The sequence below is a fragment of the Trachypithecus francoisi genome, unplaced genomic scaffold, assembly GCF_009764315.1.
Source record: "Trachypithecus francoisi isolate TF-2019V2 unplaced genomic scaffold, Tfra_2.0 Lachesis_group5, whole genome shotgun sequence".
NCBI lineage: Eukaryota > Metazoa > Chordata > Mammalia > Primates > Cercopithecidae > Trachypithecus > Trachypithecus francoisi.
In genome coordinates this window covers 84566213-84579038 of record NW_022681470.1, presented here as the reverse complement: position 1 = coordinate 84579038, position 12826 = coordinate 84566213, and the positions used below count along the sequence as shown (strand labels likewise).

The 12826-nt window shown below is 37.8% G+C and overlaps 1 protein-coding gene across 11 annotated transcripts in view; it reads left to right on the top strand.

Annotated features, from left to right (window-relative positions):
- CDC42BPA (CDC42 binding protein kinase alpha) overlaps nt 1-12826 on the top strand; it is a 314680-nt gene that overhangs the window by 272864 nt on the left and 28990 nt on the right. For all 11 annotated transcript variants that reach the window (XM_033195253.1, XM_033195258.1, XM_033195259.1 and 8 more), the window contains 4 exons: nt 263-325; nt 1498-2091; nt 4911-5008; nt 8075-8159. In XM_033195253.1, coding sequence (XP_033051144.1) covers nt 263-325; nt 1498-2091; nt 4911-5008; nt 8075-8159 — 840 coding nt within the window. The remainder of the gene's footprint in view (nt 1-262; nt 326-1497; nt 2092-4910; nt 5009-8074; nt 8160-12826) is intronic.

Sequence of the window (12826 nt, the reverse complement as noted above, 5' to 3'; positions counted from 1 at the left end):
ACAACTTAGGTTTTTCATTTTGTTTCATCGTTTAGTAAACATTTACTTATTTTTGTAGGTATTGATATGGATTATTCTTTAATAATTATTCTATTTTAGAAGACATGAGAGCTTTACCAGTATAATCTGAAAGAAATAGTGTAAACTGTTATTGTAATTTATTTTATTTCCATTTTTTGCACCAAATGTTCTTAACATCTGGTTTATTAGCATTACATGGTTTTTTCCTAATAAAAATCTTTCATATTCATGTCTTACATAGATCATGAAAGAATTGCTTTGGGAAACGAAGAAGGGTTATTTGTTGTACATGTCACCAAAGATGGTAAGAGAAAACTTTTTTTTTTTGAGTAATTTTCAATCATGTGTTAAAAAAAATTTTAACCCTAGATTCTAAATTCTACAAAGAGCAGGATTTGCTCTTATTTATCCTGTGACTAAAATTTTCCAGACCTAATTTGATATGTTTATAAATTAAAAGATTATTTTTAAATTTCTGTAGTACCCCTGAGGTTTAAAACTTCAAATGTGTATTGTCTTTCTTGTATCATTTTATTTAACAGTTCTGTATGAACTCAGATTGCATTTCTTTTTTTTTTTTTTGATACAGAGTTTCGCTTTTGCTGCCTAGGCTAGAGTGCAGTGGTGGCACAATCTTGGCTCACTGCAACCTCCGCCTCCCAAGTTCAAGCGATTCTCCTGCCTCAGCCTCACAGTAGCTGGGATTACAGGCATGTACCACCATGCCCGGCTAAGTTTGTATTTTCAGTGGAAACAAGGTTTCTCCATGTTGGCCAGGTTGGTCTCGAACTCCCAACCTCAGGTGATCCAATCACCTACCTTGGCCTCCCAAACTGCTGGGATTACAGGCATGAGCCACCGTGCCCAGCCCAAATTGCATTTCTAAAGATGGAACATGAAAAAAAAATAAACAACTTGATTTTCATATTGTTCTGTTAGTATCAAAAGAGACAACAGCTATTAAAATGTGTGTGTTTGGAGGTTTTTCTTCTAGGGAAAAACTAAATGCTGAGTGAAATAAAGAGAAACCAATATAACTTGGTATTCATAAATATAATATTCTAAGTTTTATCTTTATATCAACTTAGATCATGGGAAAACAGTGCATTTAAGACAATGCATTGTTATGCATATAAAAACTTCTGAAAAATGAGTTCTGTTTTTAAAAACGGGAATCCCATGGTGACGTTCCCTAGAATTTAGTGCCAATAAAAAAGTTTTCCTTGAGGATTTGGCATACTTTTACACAAGAATCCTTTGGGGTTTGCCTTGGCTGCCAGAAATCTTAGGACTCAATTTAACACGTACTATAGGTGAGTTAAATTACCTTATGATGGGTTTGATTATCTTTTTTTCCTGTGACTTCTGATCTCTTATTCTTCCGTGTGTGCATCTGTAAGTTGACTTACATCCTTTTGAGTATAATTGGGATATGATGAATCAATAAAATTTTGATTTATTATTCTTTGTGTTTAGAAATTATTCGAGTTGGTGATAATAAGAAGATTCATCAGATTGAACTCATTCCAAATGATCAGCTTGTTGCTGTGATCTCAGGACGAAATCGTCATGTACGACTTTTTCCTCTGTCAGCATTGGATGGGCGAGAGACCGATTTTTACAAGCTGGCAGAAACTAAAGGGTGTCAAACCATAACTTCTGGAAAGGTGCGCCATGGAGCTCTCACATGCTTGTGTGTGGCTATGAAAAGGCAGGTCCTCTGTTATGAACTATTTCAGAGCAAGACTCGTCACAGAAAATTTAAGGAAATTCAAGTCCCATATAATGTCCAGTGGATGGCAATCTTCAGTGAACAACTCTGTGTGGGATTCCAGTCAGGATTTCTAAGATACCCTTTGAATGGAGAAGGAAGTCCATACAGTATGCTCCATTCAAATGACCATACACTATCATTTATTGCACATCAACCAATGGATGCTATCTGCGCTGTTGAGATCTCCAGTAAAGAATATCTGCTGTGTTTTAACAGCATTGGGATATACACTGACTGCCAGGGCCGAAGATCTAGACAACAGGAATTGATGTGGCCAGCAAATCCTTCCTCTTGTTGTAAGATTCTCTTTCTTATGACTGTCTTACCTTTATGTCTCTTTCCTTCCTTTTCCCTTCCACTTCATCTCCCAAGTGTTGTTATTGTTAATAACAGTTTTTTTAAAAAGTCATTCTTAATGCTTTTCCTCAGTGTTGATTATGTTGTTGATGTAAAAACCATACGTAATTAGGCCAGGGCAAACACGGCCAGCATTAGCATGCAGGTAATTTAAACAAAACATCTTTCTGTGGAATATTTCACTAAGATGGATTTTTTACCCCACGTCGTATTTTGAAATAACCCTGAATTGTTATCTCATGGTCCCCCAAAATACGGTGCTTGTAAGCATCAGTGTCTCACAAAACTTATTCTGGAGAAGTAGTTACCAAGTGAATTATTTAATCAGGTATGTAAAGGTATAGTGTAGCACCTATAAGAGGTGTTTTTCAGTTTTCCATTTTTATCTAGATGGGTAGATATTTATAATTGCTTGTTTTACCCCTGGAAGAAATATGAAGATGTAATAAATTATTGAATACTTTTTTTTTTTTTTTTTTTTTTGAGAGCGGAGTCTCGCTGTGTCGCCCAGGCTGGAGTGCAGTGGCGCGATCTTGGCTCACTGCAAGCTCCGCCTCCTGGGTTCGTGCCATTCTCCCGCCTCAGCCTCCGAGTAGCTGGGACTACAGGCGCCCGCCACCGGCCCGGCTAGTTTTTTGTATTTTTAGTAGAGACGGGGTTTCACCGTGTTAGCCAGGAGGGTCTCGATCTCCTGACCTCGTGATCCACCCGCCTTGGCCTCCCAAAGTGCTGGGATTACAGGCTTGAGCCACCGCGCCCGGCCTGAATACTTTTTTTTTTTTGAGAGAGAGAGATGGAGTCTTGCTCTGTCACACAGGTTAGAGTACAGTGGTATCATCATAACCCACTGCAGCCTCCAACTCCTGGGCTGAAGCAGTCCTCCTACTTTAGCCTCCCGAGTAGCTGGGACAACAGGTGCACACCACCACGCCCAGCTTATGTTTTTACTTTGTATTTTTGTAGAGATGATCTCATTAGTTGTTCAGACTGGTCTTGAATTCTTGTCCTCAAGCAGTCCTCCCAGCTTGGCCTCCCAAAGCACTGAGATTATAGGCTTGACTCACCATACCCAGCCTTATTGAATACTTTTAATTATAGAATACTTTGGTTATTGAATATTCCAATTATTATTGAATATGTGCCATTGAATATGAGTTACAGCAATGAGTAAAATAGATAACAGTCTTACCCCCACAGAGCATGGGTGCAGTGGAAAAGATTCGTGATAAAGCAAGTAGTTGGAGTAGAATGTAAGTGCTATGATAGCAGAAGTAGAGTTCTGTAGAACCACATAGGAGAAGTATTTCATCCATACTGTTTTGTTTTTAATGAAAAATACTTGAGCATGTTAAAATACTGAAGGGAAAAAAAACCCTAGGGAACTATGTGGAACAGTTGTCTATATGGCAAATATAGTAAGACCGCCAAGAAGACCAGAGAGGACAAAATTCAGAAGACAGGTGCATGAATTACTTGGGGAAAGGAGGAGAAAAACCTCTTCGTTTATAACAAGATAGGAGTAGTTATGGGTATGGGTCTAGTCAAGGTTAGAGGTTCATTGCAAGAAAGTTTGGGAGGACAATCCATGCTTATTACAGAAAAATCAGAAAGTCTGCATAAACAGGACAAAAGAAAAATACCTCTAGTTCTACCCATCCAGACTTATTTTTTCCCCACCCTCCATCCTGGGATGAAAGGTTTAACTATTTTTTCTTGTTATCGTTGTTGTTTTTGTCTTTCCAGCTTTTCAACTGCAGATCTTGGGAATTAACTGTTTTTAATATTTCTTCTGAAAAATACAGTCTTAGGTGGGCACAGTGGCTTACACCTGTAATCCCAGCACTTCAGGAGACTGAGGCAGGAGGATTGCTTGGGGCCAGAAGTTCTAAGCCAACCTGGGCAACATGGCAAGAACCTGTGTCTATAAAAAATTTTCTTTAATTAGACAGGTGTAGTGGTTGCATGCCTGTTGTCCCAACTACCCAGGAGGCCGAAGTGGGAGGATCACTTGAGCTATGATCATGCCACTTTTCTCCAGCCTAGGCAACACAATGAGACCTTATCTCTAAAAACACAAACCCACACACACTCTCACAGTCTCTTTCTTATCAGTAAAATAAATGTTGTTTTGTAACTGAGTCAGGTAATAATTACGATTATTCTAATGTAGAGTCAGAGTTGGAATGTCTGACTTTTTTGTATAGCTCTGCCAATAATTCCCTTTGTAACCTTAGTTTAAGTAAACCATTGAATCTTTCTTTGCCTGTGTTGATATTCATTTGTTGATATTCATTCTTTCAACAAGTATATATTGAGCATCTACCCTATTCATGTAACTATGCTACAGTGCTTTATTATACTTTCTTAACAGGGACTAGAACACTTACCTGGAGATTTCTCTGCTTTCTAAGTTTGATTCACTGTCAATAACTTAACTACTTTTAGGAATCAAATACTTTAAATATAATGAAATTCCTTTATAGAACTCATGTTGGGCAGGGAAATAGTATACCCCTGGTGCTTACAAAATCTGTCTATATTATAATGGCTGTATAATCTGACATTGGTGTGCCAGTTCTTCATTTATGATATATGTTCTGTTTGCTTCAAAAATGTTTTGATTTGGCTACTATATGATAGCCACATAGGATTTGGGTGGGATTCCACTCTACAGTTATTTAGTGCAGACCTTTCAAAATATTTGGGGTTTAATAGTTAAAAGTAATCCACAAGCTGCCCCCTCCTTCTCTTCTCCCAGGTTACAATGCACCATATCTCTCAGTGTACAGTGAAAATGCAGTTGATATCTTTGATGTGAACTCCATGGAATGGATTCAGACTCTTCCTCTCAAAAAGGTAATTTAACATTAAAATGTTGGCTAAGCCAACTGAGTATAAGTGAAAACACTACTACATAGTAATTTTTTTTTTTTATTAACTCAACATTTCGTGGCATGTGTAATTGGCAGTTTGGGACTTAGCTAAGAGTGAGAAAATAGAAACAGAAATAAAGTTGGTTAATTTCCTTAGGCCTAGCTAAAACCATACTAATTTTACTATATTTGGTTTATGCAAAGTATGATTGCTATTATTATGAACAACTATAATATATCGTACAACCTAAAATAAAATGTCAGTGTTATCTTCCACTTTTGGATTAAGGAGCTCTGAGAGACTACATGATTATTATGAATTATAACTGTTATTTACCCAGTGTTTAATCCTGTGAGGACAGATTTAACAGGCTAGAAAAGTGGTTAAACTTGGAACCAAAACTGTTTAAGTGTCTCATAATTGAAAAATAAAGATTTCAGCCGGGCGCGGTGGCTCAAGCCTGTAATCCCAGCACTTTGGGAGGCCAAGGCGGGAGGATCACAAGGTCAGGAGATCGAGACCATCCTGGCTAACACGGTGAAACCCCGTCTCTACTAAAAAATACAAAAAAAAAAAAAAAAAAACTAGCCGGGCGAGGTGGCGGGCGCCTGTAGTCCCAGCTACTCGGGAGGCTGAGGCAGGAGAATGGCGTGAACCTGGGAGGCGGAGCTTGCAGTGAGCTGAGATCTGGCCAGTGCACTCCAGCTTGGATGACAGAGCGAGACTCCGTCTCCAAAGAAAAAAAAAAGAAAAATAAAGATTTCATATATTCCTAATAAAACATAATATTTTTCTTAATTTATAATTCTATGTTTCCATAACAGAGAATGTTTACAAGTATAGAACTGCTAGTTTGCAAAAATGAAGAGCAATAGTTTCATGTAGATAGATGTGATATATATATAGCATGTATGATTAGTTGGGGGACAGGGTTTAGAGAATACGTGAAAGTCGCTGAGATGGTATTTCAAAATTAGCGCCCATTTAAAATCATAATGGCAGTTTAAAAAGCTCTTGTAAATACTGCCAGATTATCTGAAGCAACTAAAATATACTCTAGTTTGTAAATTTGGACTGGTCATTATTACTTCTCTGTGGGGTTTTTTTTGTTGTTGTTTGTTTTGTTTTGTTTTTGTTTTTGTTTTTGAGACAGGGTCTCGCTGTGTCATCCAACCTGGAGTGCAGTGACATGATTTTGGCTCACTGCAGCCTCCGCCTCCTGGGTTCAAGCAATTCTCCTGCCTCTGCCTCCCAAGTAGCTGGGACTACAGATGTATACCACCATGCCCTGCTAATTTTTGTGTTTTTAGTAGAGACAGGGTTTCACCATGTTGGCCAGGCTGGCCTCGAACTTCTGACCTCAAGTGATCCGCCTGCCTCTTGACTCCCAAAGTGCTGGGATTACAGGCGTGAGCCACTGCACTCAGCCCTATTTATCGTGTAATTTTTGCAATATATGTGAAAGAATAAATAGATGGCCTTTGTGCAGGATAATAATAAACTGATCACTCATGAACCTACCTCCTAACCTGAGAATCAGAACATCACTCATATAACTGCAAACTGCATCGTGTGCTTATCATTCCTTTGCTTTTCTTAAAATACAGAATTTTTGCATATTTAAGTATCCCTAAATAATATATCTTTCAGTTTTGCTTGGTTTTGAGTTTTATAAAAATGTTACAATATATAGTCATTTTCTATCTTGCTTTCTTCACTCATCCACCGAGTCTCATTCATTCATGTTGTTACATATACCGTAGTTTATTGCTTTTCAGTACTATAAAATATTCTGTTGCGTGAACTTATCTGTTCCCTGATGGGTAGACATTGAATTATTTACTAGCTTTTTGCAATTGTGATGTTGCTGCATATGTTTTTTGGAATAGTTTTCAGGAGTTTCAGTCATATACCTAGGAGCAGAATAGATGGGACATTGGGAGTTCAGTTATTCAGCTTTATGAGGTAGTGTCATATTATTTTCCAAAGTAATTGTACCAACCAGTACTCCCATCAACAACGTAAAGGAATTCTTATCCACATACTAGTACTTTCCATTGTCAGGATTTGTAAATGGTTACAAAGTAGTATTTCGTTGAAGTTTCAATTTGCCTATCCCTAACTAACTGTGTAGTTGAAAGTCTTTTGTATGTTTATTCATCATTCATATTTCCTCTTCCATGAAATGCCTGGTCATGCTTTTTGCTCATTTTGCTATTGGATTGGCCATATTTTTCCTATTTATTGGAATTCTTTATACATTGTGGATACTGGCTAATAATGGATATGTAAATCTTTTTCTTCTTTGTGACCTATTCATTCATTTGTATTTGGCTGAACAGAAGTTACTGATTTTAATGTAGTTAAATGTATCTTTCTTTTCCTTTATGTTTGTCTTTTTTCTCTTGTTTAAGAAACTCTTTCCTACCTTAAAGTCATAATATATATTCTATTCTCCTCCAAATGTTTTACCTTTGTTTAATCTTTTTTAAATGTATATACCCAACCTCCAAACATTGTAAAGCTCAGCCTGTTACATTTCTGTTTTTAATCCAATTGGAATTGATGCTTTTGTGTATGATGTGAAGTAGAGATTTTATTTTGTTGGTTCCATATAACCAGTTGCTCAATCACTATTTATTGACAGTCCCTCCTTTCCCCAGTGATCTACCCTTCCATCTCCATCATATGTATGCATATGTTTTTGATAGTAAGAATTCATAAATCAGCCGTGTTGATATCTTCTTAGTATAACTGGTCATTCATTAATGGCTTTAAAATGTCTAAGGTTTAAATGTACTTCTACTTATTTGTTCATTTGCCTAGGGTAGCCTTCCTTTAAAATGTTATCATTGTAAGTTTGTTTGTTCAAATTAGATAGTATTATACTTTTCCAGTCAGAATTATTGTTGATTTTTCTGAGAGGGCTGTATTTTGAAGTAGATAAGCAAGAAGTCTTAATAAGGTGTACTTTATAATCTGGACATACGTTTTATAATTTAATTTTTAAAGGTTTTGTCGAAATACTAATTTTGTTTTTTATTTTAGGTTCGACCCTTAAACAATGAAGGATCATTAAATCTTTTAGGGTTGGAGACCATTAGATTAATATATTTCAAAAATAAGATGGCAGGTAAGAAAATACATATATTCATAGCGATAGCTTCATTGGAAATATTATTTCTAAGCTACCTGCCCAAGGTCATATTAATAGTAAGTTCCAGAGTCCAGATTTCAACACAGGTGTATCTTACTCCAAGTCTATGATGTTGGCCAGTCACATTCTTAATATATTAGAATAAATTACTGAGCAAAAAGTCATTCTGTTCAAGCTCGTGTAAGTATTTAATTCTGATGTACCTTGTTATTTTTCTGTGGAGTACCTGGATAAGTAGAGAAAGTGTAGCTGATTATATCTTCTGTATTTTCAATATTGTAGAACCTAACCAAAATTTGTAACATTAAAATTATAAACACTCATCTAGAGTTGAGGAATATGTCTTCAGGAACATATCGCCTGCCAGTGTACAGGGCCTAGCACTTCGGAAGTGGTGATGTCAGCATAGGAAGAAGCAGGAAAGAGAGGAGAGTCACGGGAGTGCCTGGAACCAGGAGAGGGAATGGAGACCCAGAGTGTTACAGACAGGAGGGGAGGATATTTGGTCAGTGACCAAAATATTGAGGTGAGACTGTCACACATGTTATTACATACCACACATAAAATGCCAGGGAGACTGCTCACATAGAATTAAATGTTGTTTGCCTGTCAGGGTGTCCAAACAGTTAAAGTCTCAGTTTTAACATATTATTATAGTGCCCTCTTCTACATAATAAAGTCATTTTTGTGTCATAACAGCAAATTTCTGTATAATAGAAGTATTTGTAAATTTCTGATCTTTTGTGGCAGGTCTATTAGCCAGGATGTATTTATGGTACATTATGTATTTAAAATAATTTTTTTTTTTGAGATGGAGTCTCACTCTGTTGCCCAGGCTATAGTGCAGTGGCACAATCTTGGCTCACTGCATCCTCCTTCTCCCAGGTTCAAGTGATCCTCCATCCTCAGCTTCCTGAGTAGCTAGGATTATGGGTGTGCACCACCACACCCAGCTAATCTTTTGTGTTTTTAGTAGAGACAATTTCACCATGTTGGCCAGGCTGGTCTTGAACTCCTGACCTCAAATGATCCGCCCGCCTCAGCCTCCCAAAGTACTGGGATTATAAGCCTGAGCCATCACACCTGGCCAGTATTTAAAATAATTTAAGTGGACAAATACAAGTAAAAATATTGGCTTCAAGAAAACACATTAAAATGTTTAGACCCATTATTTTGGGGTAGTGAATTTTTTTTTTTTTTTTTTTTTTTGAGACAGAGTCTCACTCTGTTGCCAGACTGGAGTACAGTGGCGCCATGTCGGCTTACTGCAACCTCTGCCTCCTGGGTTCAAGCGATTCTCCTGCCTCAGCCTCCTAAGTAGCTGGGTTTACAGGCACGCACCCCTATGCCCAGCTAATTTTTTTGTATTTTTAGTAGAGACGAGGTTTCGCCATGTTGGCCAGGATGATCTCCATCTCCTGACCTCGTGTTCCACCCACCTTGGCTTCTCAAAGTGCTGGGATTACAGGTGTGAGCCAAAGCGCCTGGCCATGAAATTATTATCTTAATGGTTTTCTCCCACCTATCCCATATTCCTCCAATAAATTTGTCTTTTCTACTATCGAAAAAAAATCCATCAGAAGTTTTTCTGTGATTATTTTTGTTGGTTTTGTTTTATTTTGTTGGTGTGTTTTTGTGTTATAAGTACTAGAATACACAAAATTGCTCGATTTCTGGTTCAGTGCATTGGTACATTGTCTTGGAACCAGAGGTTTCTTGGTGAACATAGCAGGAGTCTATGCTGAGAGTATATTCCATTATGACTTAAGAAAGGATATTCAGGTTTTAGAGGTGATTCTCATTCAGAGATGGATACCTCATGAAGTTAATGAAATGTAAGCTTTAGATACTTCACTTCCAAGACCCATACTTAGTTTTATACAGGCATACCCCCATTTTATTGTGTACCACTTTATCGTGCTCCACAGGTACTACATTTTTTACAAATCGCAGGTTTATGGTAACCCTGCCTCCAGTAAGTCTCGGCGCCGTTTTTCCAACAGCATGTGTTGACTTCATGTCTCTGTTTCACATTTTGGTAATTCTTGCAATATTTCAAATTTTTCACTGTTATTCTATCTGTTATGGTGATTTGTGATCAGTGATCCAAGTTTGAAGTTATTGTAATTGTTTTGGGGTGCCACAAACCATGCCCATGTAAGATGCCAAACTTAATTGATAAATGTGTGTGTTCTGACTGTTCGACCAAGCAGCTGTTCCCTGGTCTCCCTCCCTTTCATTGGGCCTCTCTATTCTCTGAGAACCAACAATAGTGAAATTAGGCCAATTAATAGCCCTACAATAGACTCTAAGTGTTCAACTGAAGAGTCGCACATCTCTTATTTTAAATCAAAAGCTAGAAATGATTAAACTTAATGAGGAAGGCATATTGAAAGTCAAGATAGACTGCAAGCTAGGCCTCTTGCAACAGTTAGCCAAGTCATGAGTGCAAAGGAAAAGTTCTTGAAAGAAATTAAAAGTGCTGCTACAGAGAACACATGAATGATAAGAAAGTGAAACAACCTTATTGCTGTTACAGAGAAAGTTTTAGTGATCTGGATAGACTGTCAGCTGCAACATTCCCTTAAGCCAAAGCCTAATCCAGAGCAAAGCTTTCTCTTCAATTCTATAAAAGCTGAGAGCTATCAGGAACCTGCAGTAGAAAAGAAGCTAGGAGAGTTTGAGTCATGAGATTTAAGGAAAGAAGCCATCTTCATAACATAAAAATGCAAGGTGAAACAGCAAGTATTGATGTACAAGCTGCAGCAGTTTATCCAGAAGACATAGCTAAGATAATTGATGAAGGTGGCTACACTGAACAATACAAAATTCAGTTTAGCTAAAACAGACTTCTATAAAGAAGAACATGCCATCTAGGACTTTCATAGCTAGAGAGAAGTCAATGTCTGGCTTCAGAGCTTCAAAGGACAGGCTGACTCTTGTTAGTGATTATTGCAGCTTGTGGCTTTACGTTGAAGCCAGTGCTCATTTAACATTCGAAAAAATCCTAGGCCCTTAAGAGTTACAGTAACTCAGCCGGGCACAGTGGCTCACACCTATAATCCCAGCACTTTGGGAGGCCGAGGCAGGCAGATCACCTGAAGTCAGGAGTTTGAGACCAGCCTGACCAACATGGAGAAACTCTGTCTCTACTAAAAATACAAAATTAGCCAGGCGTGGTGGCACATGCCTGTAATCCCAGCTACTCAGGAGGCTGAGGCAAGAGAATTGCTTCAACCTGGGAGGTGGAGGTTGCGGTGAGCCGAGATTGCGCCATTGCACTCCAACCTGAGCAACAACGGCGAAACTCCATCTCAAAAAAAAAAAAAAAAATATGGTAACTCTCCTCTGCCTATATTTTATAAGCAGAACAACAAAGTCTGGATGGCAACATATCTGTTTACAGGATGTCACTGAAAATTTTAAGCCCACTGTTGAGATCTGCTGCTCAGAAAAGAAAGACTTCTTTCAAAATATTACTGTTCATTGACAGTGCACCTAAGTCACCCAAAATTTCTGATGGAGATGTACAAGAGATTAATTTCACGTCTGCTAACACAGTATCCATTCTGTAGCCCATGGACGAAATTTTGACTTTCAAGTCTGATCATTGAAGAAACGCATTTCATAAGGCCATAGCTGCCACAGATAGTTATTCCTCAGGTGAATCTGGGCAAAATAAATTGAAAACCTTCTGGAAAGGATTCATCATTCTAGATGCCATTAAGAACATGTGTGATTCATGGGAAGAGGAGAAAATACCGACATTCACAAGAGTTTGGAAGAAGCAGGTTCCAGCATTCATGGATGACTTTTAGAGGTTCAAGACATCAGTGAAGGAAATAACTACAGATGTGGTGAAAAGAGCAAAAGAACTACTAGAATTAGAAGTGGAGACTGAATTGCTGCAATCGCATGATAAATTTGATTGGACGAGGTGTTGTATCTCATGGGTAAGCAAAAAAAAAAAAAAAAATGGTTTCTTGAAATGGAATCTACTCCTGGTGGAAGATGTTAAGAACGTTTTTGAAAAAGCAAGAAAATATTTAGAATACTACATACACTAAGGTGATAGGGCAGAGGCAGGGTTTGAGAGGATTGACTCCAGTTTTGAAAGGAATTCTACTGTGGGTAAAATGTCAAACAGCATCATTATGCTACAGAGAACCGTGTTTTGTGAAAGGAGGAGTTAGTGTGGCAAACTTTATTGTTGTCTCACTTTAAGAAACTGCTGCAGCCATTCCAACCTTCAGCAACCATCAGCCTGCTCAGTCAGCAGCTTATCCACATCGAGGCAAGACCCTCCTACTATCAACAAGAATACGACTCATGGAGGTGAAGATGATTGTTAGCATTTTTTGGCAATAAAGCATTTTTAAATTACGGTATGTATGTTATTTTTTTTAGACATGTACCGTTACCCACTTAACAGACTACAGTATAATGTAAACATAATATATATGCACTGGAAGACCAAAAAAATTGTGTGACTTACTTTATTTTGATACTTGTTTTATTATATGGTCTCAAACTGAACCTGCACTTTCTCCAAGGTATGCCTGTATTCTGTTTCTTAGAGGAACTCCACATATTTGTGTAAGATTGGCTCCACCCTGTTCTCACTGTGTGTGACTATGCTGGTC